Source organism: Arctopsyche grandis, chromosome 4, assembly GCF_051622035.1.
Source record: "Arctopsyche grandis isolate Sample6627 chromosome 4, ASM5162203v2, whole genome shotgun sequence".
In the NCBI taxonomy this organism is placed as follows: Eukaryota; Metazoa; Arthropoda; class Insecta; order Trichoptera; family Hydropsychidae; genus Arctopsyche; species Arctopsyche grandis.
In genome coordinates, this window is record NC_135358.1 from 34,775,877 (window position 1) to 34,801,921 (window position 26,045).

At 36.6% G+C, this 26,045-nt stretch overlaps 2 protein-coding genes across 2 annotated transcripts in view; one reads left to right on the top strand and one right to left on the bottom strand.

Annotated features, from left to right (window-relative positions):
* CadN (neural cadherin) overlaps positions 1–15,818 on the bottom strand; it is a 527,291-nt gene extending 511,473 nt beyond the window's left edge. Inside the window, exons 1-2 of the mRNA XM_077429937.1 lie at positions 15,739–15,818; positions 6,903–8,328 (exon numbers count right to left, since the gene is read on the bottom strand). Of these exons, the coding sequence (XP_077286063.1) occupies positions 6,903–8,259 (1,357 nt within the window). The 5' untranslated portion in view covers positions 8,260–8,328; positions 15,739–15,818. The remainder of the gene's footprint in view (positions 1–6,902; positions 8,329–15,738) is intronic.
* Positions 15,819–24,692: 8,874 nt separating this feature from the next.
* LOC143910829 (uncharacterized) lies at positions 24,693–26,045 on the top strand. The gene has a single exon (XM_077429425.1). The coding sequence runs from the start codon at positions 24,693–24,695 to the stop codon at positions 26,043–26,045; it is 1,353 nt and encodes a 450-aa protein (XP_077285551.1).

Consider the following 26,045-nt stretch of genomic DNA (forward strand, 5'->3'; position numbering starts at 1 on the left):
TCGGCTCTGGGTCACTGTCACGACCGGCAGAACACTCACACTGGATAATCGCCACACATGGACCACAATGAGAGGCGTTCGTCTTCGTCTGCCCACCCACTGATCGTATATACATATGTACATATGTGTGCATCTCGTAAAAATTGAGCTGGATCGAAAAAAAAAACGGTACCCAGAGTGTGTACCGTTAATTAGTACACGAAACGTGTGATAAATTAATGGATCGTCTAAAGCCAATTGTCGCAGATGTGGCTAATTGAAGTGAAATTTAAAAATGAGTATGAGACAGGGCTTGCTGTGAAGGGAGAGGTATTGAAACCGCAACGTCCTGTGCCTTCAACTCCTAATATACGAATTTGTGGTTAGCCACCGAACACGGATTCTTCTGACACTCTGAATTTACGCAGTTGATTGTCGACCGCCGAATGTAAAAAACTATACGTTATTAAAATTATAAGGATTCTCTGTTGCAGCAGTTGCCAACATTTATTAGTTCACGGTTACCGTTACAGACCTCCCACTAAGGGTTTTGATTCGTTAAAACAAATTCTAAAACTAAGATCATAACTCAATACTCCAAACACACAGTTCTTTAGCAATATTATAATTCGTTTTGCGGCTGTTTTCAAATACTACTTACTGGTTAGATATAAAATGGTCTGACCAATCGGAATCGTATATTTTGAGGTTCATAATAAAGATATGAATCGAGATTTAGAGTTTGCCTACTGTAAATACTGTCCAATCCCGAACAAAATCATCAGCAGAACCTAATATATCAACTATCATGTATTTATTTTTTATTTTAAGTTTAAGCTTGGGCCATTGTGGCATTACAGAAGTCCCTAATGCGCCACAATGGCCGAAAAAATAAAGAGAGATGAGAAAAATAAAAATATATACATATATACACAGACAAAAATATATATTTATACATAATCATAAAAAAAACAAGCAGATAAAGTAAAAATATCAAATAATAAAATATAAACAAGGGAATGTCTTGCACCTATAGCTAGCACCAATATATGTATAAGAACCAGCCGCAAATACTAAACATCCCTGCGAGGTCCAAATGGAAGAGAGAAGATCAAAATTCCACTCATACATCACATTGAATTATGAAAATAATGATACCAGACAAATAGGTTAAAATAATCTCCGATAACTTACGCTTATATGTATTAGAAGGTATGCTTGAACGGTCCAGTATTGAAATAGTAATTTAACATTCGGGATATACATACATATGTACATGAGAAATAAAAGTATGAGAATAATCTATTGATTTATTAAGTTGGTAATAAACGATTAACAATAAGCAAAATATTTCGTTTAAATTAAATTTATTATGGCTCAATATATTGCATATATAAATAGATCTTGAAAAAAGTATTTTAAATATATAATGAACAAAAAGGCACTATCGTATCTTCTTTGTAATATTTATATATATATGTACCAATATATGTAAACTGGCATATCAATGACATTCAAACGCCACAGTAGCTTTGGAGTATAACTACATAGGAGTTTTAAGCTTCCAGTCCGATTCTAAACTGACAGCTCTAGAAATTGACTAACCTATCAACTTCGTTAAAAAATATTTAATGTGACAGAAGAATTGATAAAATTAGTAAGCAAAATTCAAACACCAAGCCTTAGACTCGCAAATGTTATTCTGAATATAATTCCAAAACCAAAGGTCAAAATGCGTTCGAATCGTGACGATGTTTGATAAAACGCACACCAACCAATCCGACCAAAATATCAAGGTAGAATTTTTATCATCTGCGATCGCAGCATTTTATTTATATAACACTCCATCCACATACAGTAGTAGTGTGTAGTGTGGAGAAAACAAAACCAAACAAAAAAAAAGTAAAAATTAATAACGACCGTGCGTTCGCTCGTTTACTCAAACCGAAACGCAATAGCTTTTCCGCGCGGGTTTATGCGTTTTTCTTTTGCACGCAAAATTAAATAAAACTTTTCCGGACATTTAACGGTGAAAAAACGGTCCGGTTTATCCGCGATACGTTATTTTTACGGCACAAAATAAAGGGCGAATATTTACAGAGATTTTGCGAAAATCTTTGCATAAAATATGTATTTTCTTAGACTAACGGGTTTAATACAATATAAGCCGGGCAATATTTCACGCGGTCCTACCACTCTCTGAAGCTTTTGTGCCGCAGAATTTTCATAAAACATGAACTAGCAGCTCCTATTTTTATTATTTTTTCTATTTACCCAACCGAAGGTATAAAGCGGCGCGAGGCTAAATCAAAATCACGCATTTTCGCGACCTGAAAAGGTGTATAGGAAGCGTTGATAAGGAGAATACGACCGGTCCATAAAATTGGACTCTCGGATTGTGCGACTCTCTGTATAAAACAAACGAAAAGTGAGAGAGAAAATTGTTTTCCTCTTTTTATGAGGTCATGTCCTAACTGACCCGAGCAAGCTGAGCGGGGCCGAAGCTCGAAAACATAGGTATGTAGATACATACATACATATATACATCCTTTCTGTGTACTGAGATATCCGTTATACGACCGTCGTGATGTCCTTCTGCTTTTCCACCCGAGACTCCCGCTATTACTTGCATTAATAATTACGAAACTTCAATGGAGTTAATATGTAATTACAATAACATAGCTCAGTGGTAGAATATAAATATATAATATACATATAAAATTTATAGCATTTCATACACAATACCCACTACATATAAAATTTATAACATTTCATACACAATATATACTTAGTAAAAAGGGTGCATTTTCTTAAATTGATAAATCGATAAATTCTCTCAACATTGACGATTATTGGTTATTAATAATATTAATCCAATAAGACGCGGCTTGTTCACGGAGACTGCGGTACTGCAGTCCCTCTGCCAAACCGGTTTATATATAAAAAAAAAACTGTATGTATCCAGGTACATGCAGTAACCCGAGAGTATTTTCCACCCAACTTTTTAAACATGTAAACTCTACTAAGAATTATAATAAATACGCTGCTATTAGGTGAATACAGTATACGAGTATATGTATGTATGTATATGTAAATTACAATGTGCAGTATTTTAAACAATCAGCTTGAGGAAATTTTTTGAAATTCAAATATACACAGTTGCCAAAGGCTTTGATGGAATAAATTGTTAAAATTATTTTTTAATGATGAAAATTTACAGTTTCTTAATTTAATTATAAACCAATTTCATTATTAGATCAACGAAAAAAAACTTAAAAATTGAAACAATTAAAAAAAATTTGACGAAATTAAAATATTGACGTATTAGCATTGGCTGAATTAGCAATTTTTACAAGCGAATAGATTAAATCAATGCCAACTTGGACTCTCTCCCGAGTTACAAAAAACTCATTTTTGATAAACAAAACTAATTTTGACAGCTACATTTGCATCGCAAAATCTTCGTTTTCTTTCACTCTCCGCCAGGAAAAAAATCTCTTCGCAAGAAAACGTCACTTACTTCATGGAAAATTCAAAACAGTAACAAACATTTATTTTGCTATCGAAATTGAGCGTCCCGAAAGAACATTTCGTCGGGAAAACATAAGTTTAGACCGATTTTTGAGCAGTAAGCTACGAGGCGTTCTACGGTTTCCTGGCAACGCAACCCCCTACGAGCGATGGACCGCCTCTTCCAACTCGGAGGCAAGAAAGGGGTCCCCGTCTAGCGTCCCTTCACGTTCCGTGCTTCCGTTACAAACAACTTTCACACACATACATTCGGCACGAGTAGAATGTAAATTTTATTTCCACGCATGTACGAATATAATTTATTTTCAAAAATCGATTTTGCCGCGGCGATCGCTGGACCGAGCGGTTAATCCGGTCGTCTGATTGAATTCGGCAAAGTTTGCCGGTGTGTTTCTTCAACACAAATACATAATTCCTTCCAGGCCGGTGCGCCAACTGCTGAAAGTTTGCTGGCTTTTCAGACGGCGCGGGAGAGGGTGAGTTTTCTTATTTGACCCGCGCCCCCTTCTAGAGCAATCCCCTCAGTTGGGCTCCCCCCTCCCACCCCGGCTTTCGGCCCCGCGCCGCCCTGCCGTAGATATTGATTTTCCGCGGCGGCCGCCCCCGCCGTAAGCCCTGCAGGGCGACCGAGGGGTGAGGGGGGGGGGTAGGAACGGAGAGGGTCGGAGGCTTCGACGGAAAAAGAGGAGGAGAGCGTGGGGTAGCCGGCGACGTAGTAATGTGGCGTGCGGGGGAAGGGGATTACCGTGAAATCGCGTGACGCTCGGCTACACGTGTGATTAGCCCTCACGTGCATTAGCACCGCGCGATGTGTCGTTTCTGTTCACAGTTACCACGATTTAAACCAGGGGTACTCGACTTTGTTTAGTAGCGGACTTCCATGAGCCGTGAATTAGTATGAATTAAAATAAAAAAATAAACGAACAAACGCTTTAAGGGGTAACTTTTTACGTTATAGTGTGATCGGACCATTCAAATGATGAAACCACACAATTGCGAATAGACAAGAACGTGTGGAGCACAACAAAAAATGACCACTAACACGAAAGCCGTGTGAAATGCAAAGGAGGTATGTAAAAATAAGTTTTACTTTTGCTGAGCATGCAGCCCATCTTTAAAAAGTATCTACCCACCCCTCCATCTATATTCTCAAGAACTAAAATTATCTAATCTAATATATAATTTGGAAAGATACTTTGTATGTATGTAACCTTCGTTCGTTCGTTCGTTGGTTCGCAGACGACAAATAATTTTTTTTTTTCGATTGATAGGCGCCGATTCGATTTTTTTCGATTCAAAGGATTCGAAGTCCTCGGGGGCGAAGGCGAAGGCGCCGGGGACAAAGTCGCCGGGGGCGCAGGCACCGCCGAGGGCGAAGGCGCCGGGGGCGAAGGCTTCGGGGGCGCAGGCACCGCCGAGGGCGAAGGCGAAGGCTTCGGGGGCGCAGGTGCCGGATTCTGGTATACATATAATTTCGAAAGAGACAGTATATACGTTTGTTTGTTCGTGAGTCAATTTAATAAAAAAAAACAAATGAGTATCAAATAAATCAAATAAATTTATATAAAATAAAACTATTCAAATAAATATAATAAAATATTGACTATTACATTAAACATGTTTAAGCGGTTTATATTACAAATACCGAGCGAAGCCGAGTAAAACCACTAGTTATTAATAAATTATTATTTTGTATAATTTCAAATCAACGTCTATAGTTCGCAATGAGTTTTTAACTGCGATACCAATATAAATACATGTACATGAAATACGTTTCAGACAAAATTTTTATTAAAAATTCAATTACGTAATTTTTTTCATATTATACGGGAAATATATGTATTTTATATTAGAAAACTTGGGAAAGGCGGCACGGCACAGCCGATGGACCCAACAATATTATCGACCTTGGAAAAATATTTATCATTGAAATAAAAATATGTATGTATGTATGTACCTACATACATATATACATACGTATGTATATGAATTTGCTTATTAAAAAATTTATAAAATATAGAGTGAAAAAGAAAAAGTTATAGGCGCTTAAACAATCAAAATCTGACATAGCGAGACGGTGGCCAAATTGATAAATACGGCAAATAGACGTCACCGAGAACGATAATGGAGTATTTTCAAACGTGTCTATTACGATTATTTTTCACCATTGTAATGGCGTATTTGATTTCCACATATATTGATGACCAAACCGAGCAAAATGGCAAAGTTTGAAAACGATCCGAAGAGTGTGGATAAGAACCCAAATTTCATCAGACGAAAAAATCGAAAGCAAGCTAAGAAGAAGCTAGCAAAAATTAAGAAGTTTTGGTTTTGAAAAAAAAGGAAATGGTAGAACTATTTCACAAAATCACGGCGAATCGCAATGCCATCTTACTTCAATGAATAACGCATAGCAATTGAAATCAAATTACATATTAAAATTGAGACAAGAAGTTATTTGTGTTCCATCTGCCCATAGCGACGCATTGAAGTAATGTCAAAAATAAATAAATATCAGGGGTCTTGAAAACTTTCAGGATGAAAGCTGGATATTTTAAATACTTGAGTTTATGTATACCGTTTACGGCTCCTGTAAAGATTCTTGCAATTGAAGATTCGTTCTAAGACGGGGACCGTAACTTGAGGACACCTACATACTAGAGTTTCTGGACTCGACTTGACCCGGCCGGGTAATGACTTAAAACCTGGATTCGGGATCCGGGCTTCAAAACCCGCCGGATCCAGGTATTTAAAATTTCGAGTATTAACGTAAAAATTCAAAATGACTTTCAGTCTATACATTGAAAATATTCAAATATGTGTGTTATTATAATTTAAAAAAAAATCAGTTTTATACAAAATTCTATAATAATAATGATAGTAATAAAGGGACACAAAATACCATATTTGCTAAATGTGCCGATAATATTGGTATACCTCGACACTAAACTAAGATCGGCATTGGGGGACAAGTCTCTCAATGCTTTAGTGTTTCTAAAGTATTATTATGTTAAAATTAGGAAAAAATAAATAAAATTTTTAATTTAATGTAATTTTGCCTACATTTTTGCATTATGATATACCGTATTAAATATATTTGTATTTGTTTATTATATGTTTTTAATCACCTTCAATAATATTTTTCGAGAATTGTATAATGAAACAAAATAAAAAATAAATAAAATTTGAATTTAAAATCTGGAAGTTTTTGATTTTGATTTTGTACCCGGATCCGTCGGATTTTGTAAACCCAGGTTTTCAGAAACCCTACTATGTTCATACATATGTAAAAAAATCGAAATATTTCAGTTCGCAGACGGGCCTAAGCTATGTTAATATGTACCACAGCGGTTCTTGTTAATTTTGTATGAACCTCAGGTGCGATAACTCACCTCCATTTCCAGCGTTCGAGATGGTCACCCAGAAGTCGATCGTCTTCTCCGGTCCGAGCTCTTCGAAGTCCCACTTCTTTTTAACTTTCACAACACCACTGGATTCAACAGTAACCCACACATTTTCATCGCGAATTTTGAACGTTTCCCTATCGGTCTCCTTCTCTAATTGAAAAACACTTCGACCCTCCGTCTCGCCGTCGGCCTCGGTGAACTCTATCCTCTTCGTGGGTCTGACGGCTCTGGTCACTCTCCTCTTCTCCCTGTGGTGGATTTCCGGGTGTATTTCGTTGTCCATGTCAACCTTGTTGTCGTTGTCGGCAGTCGGCGGGCGGAATTCGATGAACACTTTGGCGGGCGCTTTGGACTTCATCGACGGGGTGGCAATGTCGTGAGCCTCCACTCTGATCTCCACTTCCGGTTCCGTCGGCTCTCCGGTCAGCATTATCTCGCCGGTCTGCGGAACGATGACGACCAGATTATTCGGAGTGGAAAGGCTGTAAGCGACCTTATCGCCGTCCTCGTCGAACGCTTCAACTTTTCCTATTGACGCAAATCGTTTCCAGCTGATTGTTTCGTTTCCGTTATTGTCCAGTGATTTCGTGCCGTTAATGGAAAATCGATAGATCTTCTTTGTAAAAACCGGGGCGTTTTCGTTTTCGTTAACCACGGCGACAGTCACTTTCGCCAATGCTTTATTTACACCCCGATAGTCGCTGGCCTGAATTTTTAGAACATATTCGTCTTTCCTCTCCTTGTCTAGTGGCTTGCCCGTGACCAGCCAAACGCCTCTGTTCGGATAGTCGACCGTTAGGTTGGATTGAATTTTCATACTGACGCTGTCTTGAAACGCAAACGCTCCGTCTTCGTTTCCCGACACGAATTTGTATACGATCGGAGAAGTGTGGTGTATCGACGTTGCCAGAAGAATAGGAACGTTCTCTACTTTGGTGCCTGGCGGCGCGTTCTCGATCACCTCTCCCAGCGCCTGGAGGACGTCGGGCTTGAACTGGAGCATCTCTCTGCGATCCAACACGTATATTGGTATTAAGTGTGTGGCCGTACTGTTGGGTGTCTGCTCTAGCACGAAGAGGTTCACTGGTTGATTGATCAAAGGTGTTAAATCGGAGGTCGTCATAACTAGACCGTCGCCGAGGACCGTAAAAAACTTTGAATATTCTGGATCTAGAATTTTATATTGTATAATGTTCGGTGAAGGATTCGTTGAGAATTTTTTAACACTGAATCCTGGGTGTACGTCGTGAGGTAGTACGTTTTGACTGGCGGCTTTGGCCAGCAAAATCATCAGCAAACCAAGAGTCCGGGCTGAGCCCTTCCACGTCGCCGCGAGCTCCATACTGGGGCTGGTCTCGTCGTTTATGGCTACGCGCCTCACCTTTCGAGTCTCATCATTTTTGATTCAATCCTGCAAATAAAAAATATTCGTTCAAAACAAACCATAATTAAACTAATTCAAAAATTGTAAAACAATGGGTCACGAATTTCACATTTATCCTGCCACATATTGTTTATTGAAAGAAAAAAAACGAGTGTGAAGAATGCTACGGACGGTTGAAATGTGAACTATGTATTAACACTTCTATTCAATTCAACATTACTAAATTGATATTTTGCACAATGAAACTCAACAGATTGTTTTTTATCTTGACTGCGATACTCCTCACCTCTCACCGTAACTATGTATGTATATATGTAGGTACGATCGAGCGACATATGAATATCGAATACGTATGAAAACGTTAAATGCCAAGCGGAAGTTGTCCAAAGCAATCCATTATACTTGAACGATTTGTTTAATTTTGGGACGGTATAAATTGGGGCAAAACATCCCCTCGAAAATTCAACGAGACGACCGTACTACAAATTTTCGCGATTTAATAAAACCAGACAGACAGCAACCGAAGGGTTGAAGTGGGGATTATTCACACGGCGAGGGAGTAATCCCTCGGAGGTCGTCCGAAACGCCTAAACAGTCCCACGTGCTACATTAGATAACTAACACTTCAAGAGAAAGAGAGAGAGAGGCATAAAGACGGTCGAAAGTATATTCACTAATTATTCAACGCCGAAAACTACACCCAGAAGAAAAATACCCCCATTTTACGAGATTCCCAAACGAGCACACGAAACGACTGGAAATATCCGAAGGCAATAGATTTCGCCTAATCCGAAACTATGCGTCATTTGGCACGTACCGCTCCATTGTATGTAGCAGTCATCGCCGTTTTATATTATACTATATATACGTACATATATAAACATTCAACAGAAATAAGAAGAATGGATGCGCATCCAGAGGGTGCGCATAGTAGACTGCAATAGCAAGTGCAGCGGGTCTATTGTCTGCTGCACGCAATGCGCCAGTTCAGGGGCACGCGACGAGAGACAGAGAGAGAGACGACCCACCCTGCCCAAATATGGGTAGGGAATTTTTATACAATATTTACACAATGGACAGGGTCCCAAAACTGGTATCCCGATAACAATATTTTATCCCACAACGGTCACGTCAGATATGAATCGAAGAGTCACGGAATAAACAAATCACCGACTCGAAATCACAAATCCGGTGAAAACGCGCGCGAATGAATATCACCACTGACAACAACAGATGGTTGAATTCGAATCGGTCAGGACTCGCCAGGATAGATCTTGGAGATAGGTCGTCGTCGAGGAGCAGAGGGGAGAGGTCCATTAGCAGCCTGCGATCGTCCGCAGATACGGCCGTCGTAATTTGGGCTCGTATCGGACATACTCATCTCTCGATTTAAGAATTTCAGCGAACAAAAACACATTCGCGATAAAGAGTACTACACTCCTCCCCCTTTTAACCGCCATTGTTCAGGTTTTATTTTATTTAAACTGGCAAATCAGCAGATCTGCAGATCAGAAACTTTTTCCTGCATTACCGATAATATTAATCACTTTCGATTGCCGCTATTGTGAGCCATCATATGTATACTGGAGATCGAATTTAGATTGTAGCAGAATCGAATTATGTGCGTGAATGCTTTATATTTTTCCCAAAATGATTATACAATTCATTATTCATTTGCGCTACGATCCAAATCCGATATCTATGTAGGTATTTAATACACAGTATGTATGTATAAGGTCATCCGTTTTTAGTGGCGTCACAACAAAATGTGGCACATGATCATCAATCAAAACGGGACATAGTGCGAGTATTGAATCCGGTGGATACGGATCGACAATAGGAGATTTTCTTCCGGTGACAAGTGTCAATTTGACACTCGACACCTACCTCACTTTATCCATCAATTGTGGCAGTGGTGAAGGTCGCCAACGGCGATATAAATCCGCGGTTAACGGGCCTCATCAATCCCCTAGAGTTGCGATTCCCAAAAGACCGACGAACTTCAAACCTCCCTCTCCATACTCCAAAACCAACCCCCCCCCCCCCCCCACACGATAGCGATAATAAATTGCGGCCACGTTGAGAAATAGCTGACGCATTTTAAGCTCGGACGAGCCCCAAAAAAAAAATCTTTTAAAATTCCAAATTATAAAAAAAATGTATATATAATCAATCGTCGACTACCTTTTGGGCGTTGGGTCGTGCGCACCAAGTTAGGCATATAATTTCGATGATATAATAAAGTTAAAGAGTGGTGATAGCGTGTAATGCCTGTCAAGTATAGTGTCCGGGGGCACCTAACTGGTTCAAGTTAAACGAGAAGAGGAATACATAATGATATGTTGAGTAGCGAGAGGACAGTCCTGGCGAGAGAGGCTATTCCACGTGGTTAGCCAACCGAATTATACTTACGGCGCAAGGGGTTAACAACCATCGCGAGCTAAACCAAACATCGACCTAATAAATTACTGTATCTTGATATATAGCACCACGAACCGTGAACTAAACACTTTACTACGTATTACATTTAAGTTCGTTGTTCAATGAAGCGGACGAATCGCATCTTCTGGGTACGGTTTTGGAGGGAGGCAGTGCTCTGTACAGAAGTACGAGGACCCACAAATTGTATCCCTGAATTGTGCAACGTCACGGTACGCTGACGGCAGATTCACGGTAGCCACAACAGACAGACAGCATCAGTGGACAATGCCTTACAGTTGACACCGGCGTAAAGAGTGGTGACACTGGAGCAATGGTCACTGCACCAAATTGACCAATTAATTTATTCGTCGGAGCGGGCGACTTCCGCGGGACGCCGTGACCGGTTACCACCGAAACAGTTAACTGACAGTCAAAAAATCAACACGAAACAAAAAACGTAAAGGAGGTTTGTAAAAACAGATCCCAACTGTGCAAGAATCATGACTAGACATCGGATAGGGACTGTAGTACTATCGAAAAGGATTAAGAAAAAGTGTCTATAAGAATACCATGCCCTTTTATGTGTCAAAATACAAACTACGATAAGTTATATATGTATGTATATTTCAATCATTCGGTTCTATCATATGTACATACATAAACATAACCAGCGGCGTGGACTAGTGGTTAGCATATTATACTTTCGAGCAGAGTGGTCACGGGCTCGAGTCTCGCTGCTGGCCAGACCTTGGTTTCCGACTCCAGGTCGATCGTTTCTTATCAGATTTTGCCAATTTTTCTGATTTTCATTAAAACGATTTCTGTAAATATTGTCATTTCCTTTCCTATCTATCTTGCGAATCTCAAGCTAGTCAGCGTCTTGGGATTCGCCAATTTGATTATAAAATGCATACATCCATGTGTCTGTGGATGTTTGTATGAATTCGCATTGTATAAAATTCTTATGCATATTAATTGTATTGTATCTGATAATTATGATATACGATATTAATTATTTTTCATATTTGAATCAAGAGCGCATTTCACATATCGTGGAATTATTCGAGATAAACCGGCAGAGCGAGTGAGACAGCGCGAGACACGGCGCGAGCTCTGATGGGGATGTGGCCACAGACAACCGCGATGCGTGCGCGCAGTCGAACGTGTTTTTCATACATTTAAAACTAACACAGACAAAATAAATACATATATATACATACATACATATTTCACGGCCCTATTTTTTTCTACAAACTCACATTTTCAAGCACCGATCCACTAGTATAGAATTAAATTGTATTATATTTTAATTCATACAAAGGATTTCTGTAATTCTTCTTTCCCAAAATCGTATTTCTGCTTTTTTTGTTGCTCTCTTATTTTTATTTTAATATTGTATTTTTTAATGTATTTTATTTTTCTCATTTAATTTGCAAATATGTATAATTTGATCAAACCCCTTGGGTCTATCGGCTTTGCCGCCTCCCCCAAGTATATTAAATAAATTAAATAAATAAAATCCTTGAAAGAAGTACCCTTTTGCGAATATTTCATTAACAGCTATTGTAGACGTTAAATGAAATATACCCAAGTATTTTATTAATATTTGTGAATGAAAGCATGATTTTTTTTTAACATATGAGAATTTCACCCATTATTTATGTAAATACAGGTTTCAGTTAGAATTCGATCCATGTACACCGACACGCTTCAAATGCACTAGAAGCACTCTCAGACGAAAGCTTCTTGCAAGATTACCTCTAATGAACTTTAACACCATCAGCGAACTTTGCCAATTGCAACTTTACACTACAATTGGACAATTATAAATGAGGTTCCGTATTCGGATCACTAATCCGTCCATTGATTGCCCACACTCACTAATAATAAGCAGCGTTCAAACGAAACGAAAATTAATCTCAACGACCAGATTAAAAAAAAAAAGTGTTTGATTTACGCGACGTCGAGAATTCTCGAAATACAACAAAAAGTCGAATTAATTTGAACGCCCCGGTTAAAAACTCTAGGAAAACGAAACGGGCGCGCGTTATCTTCACAGATCGAGCTACCGGTTTCATAGATGATGATAATCTATCATCGGAATTCGACTGATTTACGACGGTTAATTACCCCGAGAGCCGCAATTCGCATCCGACTCGACGAGGCTGGTGTCTATCGAATCGATTGCGCAAAAAAGTCGCATCCGTTAACCTTTTACCTGTTACGGTGTGTTCTGTATACGTATGTACATATGTACTAGCCTGATTTGATGCGGCAATTACGAAATGAACATATGTATGTATGTATGTATGTAGACGATCGATACGGTGACAGAACGGACGCTGGATGACTTCAATAATAGACACATACTGTTTATTAGACGATCACTGTGTAAAAATAGCGGTATAAAAATAATCATCACGCATTACATACATACGTGAACGCACGGAAAAGTCAAATGTCCAACACTTCGATACTTAACTCGTGATTGAATACGCGCGTAATTTCATGACAACTGCAACTACATGATTTTTTATGTATACTATATATTACTATCACATATATATCACAGTATAGTGAGCAAATTATTTTAATCGATGTAAAAAAGTGCCCCTATGAGTAGTTTTCCAACAACAAAAAAATCATGATTAATTACTTGTATCATAAGAAATTTTATAAACAAAAAATTAGATGAAGGATCATATATATTTTTAGTATAACAGTTTTTCTTATACGTACAGATACATAATAATATATTGTAGCTAGGGATTTTGGGCACTCATGCAGCATTTATCTATGGCCCCCTAACGCCCCCCCCCCTTAACCTGAATTTTAAAAATATGAAATGAAATAATTCAAATTATTTGTTGATACATATTTACAAAGAACTATATTTTAAAAATTCATATTTCTCGATTTAAGGTTTGCAAAATTTAGTGATGAGTCTTATGGATGTATTTACAATTGACATTCTTTTTAAAAATGGCGTTATATGATTAATTATCCCACTTCAACTCAAATGGCCTTTTTCGGTCTGCAACGATGCGAGCCCAAATTGTTGCTTGGATCATTTCTGGATCTATGAAAAATAATATAATATGTACGTACAGGTGTATGATTAGAGTAGTTTTTCTTACTTTCGATATTTCGATATTTTCGACAATGTTGAATTATATGTACTGTAACAATGAATATATAACTTTGGACCACCTGTCAAGCTGGGCTGTCATGCTTTGCATGACTTTGCTATGAGGTAACTATGCTACTGAAGTCACGACTGTCAAAAAAATAGCCAGTCCCAGTTGAATCTCTTCTGCATGATTTTTAATTCAAAATCTTTGATACATATTGAATTAGAACAATCAAATTGTCATCGAAATATGTAGTCGTAACTAGCTTATCAATTCCTGTACGCTCAGTGGTAATGCTCTCTAAACTATCAATAAGAATGAGAACCATGAAAATAATTTCACAGACGAATTCAATCATTTTTAAGGGCTCAGAATGAACCAGATCAGCTCGACAGGGGGTCCAGCTTGTGCAATTAACAATATCAAAGCTCTAACTTGCAACAAATTCGATAATTCAAAAATATCGAGTTTTCCGATTATCAGAAGAGTAAAACTTTGCCTGTGGCACATTCTGTTTAGGAAAAAAATATATGTATGTATACAACGATCCACCCAAAGATTAATTGGTCACTCTCCCAGACGATTTTAATTGAAATGTATAGTTAAGATTGTCGTAACGATAAATAAAATCCATTTATAATACAAATTAAAATGTCATTTTCAAAATAATTAGACCCACAATGTACATATATACATATTTAGCCCTTTCGTGTGATCGAACAAGTAAATATTATATTACTGGTATTTGTAATATAAGCCGCTTAAACATGTCTAATCTAATAGTAAACATTTTATTAAATTTATTTGAATAGTATTGTATTATTTAAATCCATTTGAATATATTAATTTATTTCTTTATTAAATTTAACGTCACGGATTCTACCACCCAAACCTTACATAGTTACATTAGTACCTTAAACCTTATAAAGTCTCTTTCGAAATTATATATTATATCTCCGTAAAACAAACGTCTAATCTAAAAGTACACATTTTATTTAAATCTAATCGAATATATTCATTTATTTTTTTATTAAATCTATCATCACGGATTGTACCACCCAAACCTTATATACATAGTTAAACATAAAACCTTACATACATTAAACCTAACAATGTATATCTCCGTAAAACGAACGTCTAGTCAAAATTCTTCACAAAACACATCAAAACCTCGTCCCGACATATATCCAGTCCGAGTAGCTAGCTGGTGCGAAAAAAAATCGCCTTGACTTTCGATTTGACAAACGCTGAAAATTCGCACGTGAATGAAGCGTCGAATGACATTAGCGGCCGAACGGCGGCGCTGCAGTCGCGCTTTCCCAGCACGGAGCTTTCGCCTGGCGGAAAAGCGACCGCCGAATTTCCACGTCGGAAAAGCACACTTCACCTTCGCGAATGCGTTTCACACACATTAGAGACATTAATAACAACAAAATTCAGGCGAGGGGGGCGGCGGGGGTAGGGATAGAGGGGGGGGGTGGTCGGTGCGCCGACACCGATCAATACGGGCGGCGCGCGACTCCGCCCCCCGCCGACCCACCCCCCCCCCCCTCCACACACTGAAAACAACCCTTCGCATAATTCACACTCGTACAACACTGCACTAGCCGCGGTGAAAAACAGCGCGAGATTCGATCTTGCGAATTTTATTTATTTTGTTTTTTTTTCGGAGTGAAGGACGGGAGGATTGGGGGGGTGGTGAAGTGGTAGGGGTGCGAGTTTGCGCACGGAAGGGGGTGTGGGAAAAACACACAACAAACATGGCAACCGTGGAAGGAGTCGCTTAAGAAGGCGTTATAAACAAACTGTGGCGCTGTGTGTGGGGGGGGGGGGGGGTGTGTGTATTTCAGGAGGGGTGCGCGTGCGCAGTCGTGTTGACACGTACGTGGGGTGTTGTGGCCGGCAACGCAGCGTGTTAACGGTGCGGTAAACACGTGCTACCGCGGCGAGTGCCGCTTCGGACTGAGCGGCGCGCCGTCGCCGGTTATCGAGCGGGAGCGCACGTGCGCGCACCGGCAACGTCACCCCCTCGCCCCCACCCCATCCACTTCCACGACACCCCTCCACCCATCCCTCCCCCGCGAGTACTCGGTGCACGCGGACTCTCACCCCTCCCCCCCTCCCCTCCTCGGAAAGCTCCGACGACCCCACCCCTCTACCCTCGCTTGCACTAAGACCCCTCGCCCCCCCCCCCCCATTTCGGCGTGTGCAGCTTTCTATCCGTCGCTTCACGCACGCTGAAAAGTATGCGCGTGAAGATGATGATGAAAAAAAAAATAACACGCTCGTGCATGATTAGAGGTTGTGATTTCTCGACTTTTTATGATTCTCGAGATTCGAGAATCTCCTTTTCTTGGAATATTTGAATCTCGAGATTTGAGAATCTTATTTTCTCGAAATATTTGAATCTCAAGAATTCGTGATTTTCGTGTTTTGTTTCTCGAGATTCTCGAAAATTCTCGAGAAAGTATAATTTTTTTTTTTAATATTTTGAATTGATTTTTTTAGCATATAAACTTGACAACATACAAAAATCAAAAAGACACAAACACTACATATGTACATTATATCAGGGGCTTACAACTTTATTAAAGACATGACGAAAGAAAGATATAGAGAGATACAATATGTAGAACATTGAATAGACAAAAAAGTAAAATTATATAAAAAAAATATTATAAAAGAAGGCATGAAAATAAAATAAAAATATACAAAAGTAATTTAAAATAGTAATAACAACAATATGTAAAAAAGCTACCCGGCTTTGCCCGTGTTTTTGATTAATATCTAAGGAACAAATACTCGAATAAATAAATAATAAATCAAAAATCTTTGTTTTATGTGTGTTAAGTGGGGTCATATTGTCAGTGAAAATATATTTTCACTAGCGTTTTAGTGATATCATAACCGATTACTTTCGCACTAGTGACATGCACATACATATATGTATGTAACATACAAATGGTGCGATTTCGTTGTAACATGTGTATATGTACTTATATGATGACCGAATAATAACTTAACGGACAAATAATTAAAATACTGACCATCTATGCATATTAAAATCCTTCACAAAATTATTTACGAGTTAACAAGTATACAAATCAGTCAGTTTATTGAGCAAAAACATGTAGAAATTAAATTAAGAATATTCTCGATATTTTCGAGATTCTAATAAACGATTTCTCGAGATACGAGAATCTCGAATTTTCGTAATAAAATATTCTCGAGAAATGAGAATCTCGAAATTTTACAATAAAATGTTCTCGACAAACGAGAATCAAAATTTCTCGAGAAATCTCGAGACGAGATTTCTCGATCACAATCTCTATGCATGATGCACGTTAACCGGGGCTGTGGGGATCCCAAATATTCGTCGAATTCGAATTTAATATCGAATGAATATTCGAATATCGAATAGTAAATCAAGAGCTGTTCGAATATTCGAATATATTTGAAAATTATAAAAAGGTAATTACATACATTTTTTATATGTATAATATGTACTAAGCATAAATTACATTATATTTATGGTTGTGGCTATTTGCAGGTACTATATCTGAACATTATTGGCTATTCGCAAGTACTTTATCTGCGAATTATTGGCTATTTGCAGGTACTATATCTGCGACAGGGGCAAAGCCTTCTGCGCATATGCGTGAACAGTCACCGTCAGCGTGTTTAATATTCTGTTAAAATTTAGTTCGAACTCGTAAAGTGACGTAGAGTAAAAAATATAATCCAACGTATAATACCTACATGCAAGACAAACCGCGAACTAGCTAAATGATATAAATCTATTATATCTCGTGTATAATGAACGATTGATTAAACAAGTCTAGCATACATTGAATGTAAGAAATTATAATCGGATTATACGCGCATGCGCAGAACCTATTTAGTCATATTTAGTGCTTTCAATTGCGGGAGATTACTTTAGCACCGGGATTGCGGTGTTAGCAATTTCCGATCCCGGGATCCCGGTGCTAGCACCGGGAAATCAAATGTATAACAAAAAAATGTTCAATTGCATATTTTCATATTTAAAAACCGTTCAATTGCATTTTGCAAACTATCTATGAGTATATTGTGCGCGAAACAAAATAGTGTGGATAAGAACCCAAATATTGTCAGACGAAAAAATCAAAAGCAAGCTGAAAAGAGGCTAGTAAAAAAGAGAACACCTATAATGTTAGGTACCATTTCCGGTCAACTTGAAAATTTGAAAAAAAATTACGTCATAAAAATTTAAGCTCGGTTTTAGCAGTACGTATATCTTTTTCAATCCACCTCACCATATAAATGCAAGAATTTTACATTGAAAAAACGTCACATGAGATGTTTCTTCACATTGCTAAGGTATGAACAAAATCTGAAACTTTGTCACGCGTAGAAAAAGACGCCAGAATCAACGCGTCTTTAATCCATTGTCGATGTTCCTTAAACATCGTTTCTCACGTCTACTATATTTACTAATAATGATATTATTTTATATTTTGATCAATTTTGAAAAATTCAAATTCGCCATTCTCGATGTACCTACTCTAATGCATATGTATGAATGGTCACATGAAAATTCGAACAAACGGCCGAAAAACAGCTGCAGTTGCGAATAGTTGCGAATAGCGCTCTGAGCCTTTCAAACTTCCGGATATTTAAATTTTTCAATATCGTTCGGTCCAAAACGAACAAATAAAAATGTTAATCTTTATGTACAAATATCCGTCATCAACGTGTCTATCCTGAAGACTGCATACAATTCTTAAAGGAAACATGAATTGTATGAAAGGATAGGATAGATGAAAGCTCTTTTGGTTGCAAAACACCCTCAAAAGGACAAAACTGGGGTCTGAAGAATCGGTGTGAACGGCGCAGGATTTAGAGCCTTTCAGACAGATGGTCGCTCTAAAGGAAGAAGAAAATATCTATATCGAAACATTCATAACGCCCTAAAAGGCCGTTTAATATTATAGGCGTCGATAATTTTAGCGAAAATTCCGTTTCTTTTTTTTAGGGAAAGGACAAACCAAAATTTTGTGCTCCACTAACTAGTTATTTAAATTTTCGTCATCACATTCACATTCTATTCTAATTGGAATTTTACCATCTATCTGCGAGGAGATCAACACTTTTCTTACAAACTGAATATATATTCGATGTTTTGCACTCGTCAATTCCGTTTCAATTATTAAATTAATAGAATGTTATAGTGTATAGTATAGTAGTACATATATTACATATATATTGAAATTATAATTTCACTGATGTTTCAGTAAAATCATAACCAGTTACATTTTCACTGGGTATAGTTCAGTGAAATCATATCCAATTACATCTTCACTGCCCCCTATTAGTGAAATTATAATTTTTGAAAGTTGGATAATAGTGCGTCGCCGATACGAATCGTGCCACCCCATGTCACAACCCCGTTCCTCTCCATCCCCACTGTGGTGCGACACTCACGCTCACACGCCCTCCCCGCAACCCCGATCCTGTCCATTCCCAATCTCCTCATGGTCCACTGTCTGTTTCGATTTGGATTTTTTTGATACCGCCTGTTTGGAACTGGATGCGGAAGCATCATAATATTATATAATATTTTAGCAGCCAACACTTATTTATTTACGGTTAGGTTAGGTTGATTTTATTTATTTAAGGTTAGGTTAGGTCAGGCTAAGTTACTGTTTTATTTTATTTTATTTAAATGGCTTAATTTATTTAAAATTAGGTCGTTAGTTTTGATAGTAAGTTGTAATTCGAATTTGTACGTTGTAATTCAAATTCCAAATTCACTGAAATTGAGAAGTGAATTTGTAATTCTATTTTTATATCCATACTGGGGAGCTGGTGGCCTCGTATTGAATTCTTTGAAATTTAAAGCGGGCTTTAATTAATATCCGTACTCACTACTTTAGTTAGTGAAATTATAATTTCAGTGACAATAACAGTTTTACTGTAACATATGTATGAATACATATAAAGTATAGTATATTGAAAAAAACACTCGTGAAATCCAAAGTCAAGAGCATAAAAATATGTAATCCGTTTGTTCCCACGAGTTGTTTTGAAAAACTATACGTAATACAAAAGAATATTTCTCATTTAAAAAGAAAACTACGTCTCTCAGGACCAGTAAGGTCCTTCCGCCTTTTCAGGTCAGCCTTTCACCATCGAAGGCCAGGTGAAAACTTTTCCAATCGTCGTCCATCCTTGGACAATTTTACAATTATGCAACTTAAATCCACTGTCTTCCTCGTGTTATCTGTGATTCTTTTGTCCAACGTCTGTTCGACTTTCTTGTTTTCTTATTCACTCAGCTTGCTTCCAGCTGTTTTCTATTTGTATTCCTTGCTTTCTTATTCAACTGCGCGTCTCGCCAAATGAAATATCAATCGATAACATATTATTGTTGTCTGGTAGAAAACATTGAAAGAGACTCTGGTGTTGATGAGATTATAAAAAAATCACTGGGAAAATCAAAGTGAAAGTGACCACGATTCCGACGTCAAATTCCATGTCATTTTCTTATAAAAATGTGTCACCATAATTTTTTTCTCAAAAAGGTAATGGTCAAATTGAGATATCACTGTGTACTCATTTTATGATTTTTTCACATAGCAAAACAATTCTTCTCATTCTTAATGATTTTGCGGTCTTTTTTGATACAACGATTGGATATAAATTTGATCGTTGAGATAATTAAAATAACAAAAGAAAATTTGGACTTCCTTTTGAAATACGAAATACATTATACATTTAAATTTGCTAGAAATAACGAGAAAATTCTGTAGCTTCAATCTATACGAGGGTTGCTCAAAAGTTTATACATATAATGCTTATTTTAATAATTAATGATTTAGGAGAAGTTTTAATTACACAATACACAAAATTCAAGTAGATTCAACATTATAAAGCTACTTCTGTGAATGTATGTACATACATATGTATGTACATACAACGTATTACAAAGCGTTCTTTCATAGAAAATGCTTAAATTTACAATATAAATTTCATTTAAGGTAAATTTATTGGAATAAGAATTTGTATCCTACCGTTTCACTCGATTCAACTAAAATATATGACAAGACGTGAAACATATCGGGAAATACTGATCTAATATACAGAAGCACATACATACATTCCATAAAAATGTCCATTGACTGGTCTAGGCCAGCGTTTCTCAACATGGTCAACCCTCTCAAGGGAGGCGCAAACGAAAATACTATTTCTGGGGAGGCATAACGAGCTGTAGGGAAGGCGCAATCAGAATAAAATTATAAAAAAAATATATTTAAATAAAATCGAAAGAAGAGCTTGAATGTTTTATTTGTCATCAAACTAAATATACTAGCTTGTGCATCCGATGGGGCTGCTTCAATGGTTGGCAAATATCGAGGATTTATCGCATATCTGAAAAAATATGTGCCCAATATTTTTTAAATACAGTTGGGAAGGTGTATACATGGGTCTCTTAATATATTAAAATAAAAACAATAAATTTCATTAAATCAAATCCAATTCGATATTGTATGTGAGGAAAACTTTTTTTTTTTTGGATTTTGAGCGCTTTCTATAACACAAAAACTCGTTGATTACACTGTTCGACACGAAAAATGGTTCAGAGACGAGATATGACTTTTCTTATAGATCTATGCCCTGTGAACATGAATCTGGTAATAAAAAAATGTTGATTGGCTCGAGATTCGGAGATATATGTGTTTTATAAATCGCGCGATTTTTCTCTATCTTGGTGTTGTTCGGTCGATGTCTCAAAATCTGTCAATTTTCTATTCAAAATGAATATTGGAATCTATAGTCGGGTATTTTATCTTCCATTTGTAGTACTTTTCAGCTTTCAAATCTCTCTAAGTAGTCATCCAGTGTGCTGAACTTTAAATCGGTAAAATTGCGAGCAAAAAGCTCGTACTAGTGTTTACTCGTATTTACACGAATCTGAATTGAATTAATAGGTATAATATATTAAATTATCTTTATATGAGAATTAAATAAAATTCCACTTAGAAAAATCATATTTCTACTATTCTTGTGGATTAATAACAAAAATTCGTTTATTTTATCGAGGTAAGCCAGTTATTAATAGAATTTTTGTTATTTACAAGAATAGTAATTTTTTTTTTTTTTTTTTATTTTTCAGATACATATATTGGAGAAATTTAATTTGTTAAACAAAAAAGGAAAATTTTGCTATCCCATAGTGTGTAAAAATGTAATTATTGCTTTTCTTGGAAAGCTCAATATTTTGCAAATAAATATTGGACGACGTGATTTAATACAATTTACATATTTATTATATAATATATTTAACATTTGAAACAGCTTCATGAGGATATGCAAGTTAGATTTAATGATATTATAAATCTAAAATTCCCGATTGGGTGATTGATCAATTTAGTGTGAATGTAATTGATATTGATATCGAATCGCAAAAAAGTCAATCACTGAAATAGCGAGTATATTTCCAGAGCTAGCTTACATCAGGCACAAAGAGCACACTAAATTAAATTATCTTTCAATTTTTCTCGAGAAAATATGGAGGGAGGCACATAAAAATATTAAACGCAAAAGGGGGCTACGGTCCAAAAAATGTTAACAAACGCTGGTCTAGACTGTTTGGCGAGAGGAAATGTGATTACGTTAAATCGTACCTTTTTGTGCGAATTCGATATTGTATTCGATTTTTTGAAATTTGTCTCTTCTTTCTTATCAATCTTCTTATAATTCTTTTGCAAAGCTCAGCAACAAATCCGTCCGCAAAAAGAAAAAAAAAAGAATTACGCTTTAAGACTTTTATTCATTTGTTTTTGTTTTCCAACGAAATTTGTTATTCAATACTACTTTTAAATTTAAATATGAATGACAACGTTTTACGTACATTTATCGAGATTTAAAAAGTTTTCGATCATTTAGTTAACATCAATCAATAATTTATTCATAATACATATGTTGAAAGTATAGTTGAAAATATCACAGTTATTTGTTCTACATATAATTAGTGGCCACTTAAATTTTAAAGTTTCTGTAAACATTTTGTGCCAACGGTGCTGTTAATTACTTACTAAAGATAATATCTTATTTTGCCGTCAATTGATGTCACAGTGGCCAATAACTATACATTGGCCGACAAGAAATAAAATATGTTGGAAACCTACACAGTTCATGTATTATATGAATATTTAATCGCTATTTTTAAACAAAAATTGGGTGTAAGTAGTTTAGGTCGATGTTACATTTTTTTCTGTAACATAAAGTTAAAGGATAAACATTGACCCAAGCTTTATTTAAAATAATGGGGACCTGAAAATATCGATTTATAAACAGACAAACACCGAAGTACTTGAGTACAAAGTAAAAAAGGCAACCTCCATAATAAAAATTATCCGAAAAATATTGAATCATAAAGCTTATCATACAAAAAAGACCGGAAAGAAGTTCATTGACAAAAATAGTCGTTGGTTTTAGGGGGACCGAAAAGTAATCAAAACTTTTCGACGAGCTCTTTCGCAGTCAGTTTGTGTCAAGACACGATCCAGTAAACATTTAAGTTTTGTTATTATGTTGAAGTTATTGTTGCAAATATATTGTTTCTGTTTAAAACAAAATCTACCTCAGGAAGGATGTCGAAACCAATATAGGAATGCCACTTGCGTCATTTTATGCTGTTTATATTAGAACAAGTAATGATTGGTACATTTATTGTTTCTGTTTAAAAAAAAATCTACCTGAGGAAGGATGTCATTTTATGGAAGGGCACTTGCGTCATTTTATGCTGTTTATGTTAGACCAAGTAATGAAGGCAAAGGAAGCAGTGAAAATAATATCCGATATTTGCGAGGATATTTTGAAATTAAGCAAGTGTCATTGGTGGTATAAACAATTTAAAAATGGAAATAGGGACATCAAGGAGATTCTGCGAAAAGAAGAGTTCAAAAATTAGGTGACGATATCCTGACGTCAATGGTGGAATCAGATCATCTTCAAACCATCGAGGAATTATTTTTGAAGAATGGCTGTCCATGGTCTATAGTTCAGGATCATTTTCCTTGCATTTGAAAATTTTACAGACAGGGAATTTGGGAATATTTTTTTGATTACTTTTCAGTCCCCCTAATAGTCAACTTTTAATAAAAGATTCATAAGACTGAGTTTGTTTAAAAAAAAAAATCAAATATTAAAACAAAATGAATTAAAGTCAAAAATACTTTCTGAATTTTAAACTGCACCAAAGAATGCTCAATTTAGGATCACTTGGTTTAATATAAGCTCTCATTAAATATGTTCTGAAAATGTTTTTTAAACGACTTTTACCCCATGGGTGGGTAGCGCAGGATAATTTATTTAGTTATTTAGATAGATGTTGGGTTAATTTATCGTTTTGGCGTCCTTCAAATGCTAAAATGATAAATTACTGATATTGAATAGTTTTACCGGCGAGAATTATTATTATAATATTAAACTTTGGTTAGAATGGTTCGGTGATTACTGGTCACAAAGTCACTAAAATCTCTATAACGGAACATCTGGCAGCCGAGAAGTCCATCATACTAACGATAACTATCATACTAACGAGAACTTGAGTGCCAAATATTGCGTATTCAAAATTAATATTGCAAAAATTGTCTTTGTGACCACCGCAATGTGACTAATAATCCAATTACCGGTTAGAATATTTTGAAGCTATGGCCGTAGTAAATATGCGTTGGCTTCCGTCAAGTTAAGTTGGCATCACTGGCTGTCAAACAGAGCTGTGTTGACAGATATAATCAATTGTTAGAGTTGCTAATAATCCGAGTCTAATATTTAAGATACATTACAAACAAAATGACTTCAATTCCGAAATTGGGCTCTGGAGTGCATTTGAACGCGCAATCTAGAGAACTTATTTTAAAAGTGTACATCTTCACTATAGATGACGCTGAAAGAAGCGGTCATAAGATGTTAATAAAGGATGCAATAAAGCGGACCAGTGATGCAACCGGTGTCTCTCCTACATCCATAAAAAGAATATTAAAGGAGAAAAGGTCTCAGATGTCCGGCGAATCGTCTCAGAAAACATTCTTCGAAGAGCGTAGGCGCAGGAGTAAACCGTCTAATACTATAGTTCATGACAAGTCAGCAATAAGAAAATGTTTACACAATTATAGCACGGCTAAAAACGAATCGTTAACCTTGATGAATATACTAGGAAATTTACAAAAAGACATAAGTTTCAACGGACGTAAATCGACCTTATGGAAAGTCGTGAAACAACTAGGCTTCAAATCTAAGAAGATGTTTGATAATCGGAGAATGTTCATAGAGAGACACGATATTAGGTTCAATCGCATTGAATATTTAGATAAAATTAGCATGTACCGAACTGACCGTCCGATTGTATATTTAGATGAAACTCGCATCCTATCAAATACCATACATGTAACTACTGATCCTCTACAGAACAAGAAGAAGAAACCTTCAAAGAAATCTCATTTTGTTATAGCGTATGCTGCCAGTTCTTCGGGTTTTGTTCCAAACGCTCTCTTCATCTGCGAAGATTCTCAAAAACAAAGCGACGGACAAGATGAAAAGCATTATGAAGATTACGAAAAATGGATAGAAACACAATTGATACCCAATTTACCACCGAATGCGTTGGTTGTGGTCGGACATTCGTTGCTTAATAATAAACTTTTGGATGCAGTGCCGTCATCTTCATCCAAAAAAAAGGATATGATAAACTGGTTGACCCGTAGACAGATTCCATTTTCTGATAGTTTCTTAAAACCCCAATTGTATGAGTTGATTCGGTCCTTTAAACCCCGTAAGAAGTTGTACAAAGTGGATGATATATTAAATGCATGTAGTTTTGCCACACTTAGATTACCTCCTAGTCATCCAGAGTTGAATCCGATTGAAAATATTTGGAGTATTATAAAGGAATATATTGCTGATAAAAAATTTAAAATGACTTTGGAAACATTGTCGTGGGCCGTTCAGGAAAAGACACTCATTGTAAATGAAGACCAGCAAATATGGCTGGATGCTTTCCGACAGGTTGATGATAATGAGAAGTTTTTTGTAGAAATAGATTCCATTTTAGATAAGCTTTCGGATAATGTAATAAATCTAGAGAGCAGTGACGATGAAAACTCTGAGACGTCTGATGAAGATTCTGCGACTAGTGATTTTGATTAA

What these genes read in the sequence shown, in the direction of transcription:
- LOC143910829 (XM_077429425.1), top strand. Translation starts at nt 24,693, where the DNA reads ATGACTTCAATTCCGAAATTGGGCTCTGGAGTGCATTTGAACGCGCAA.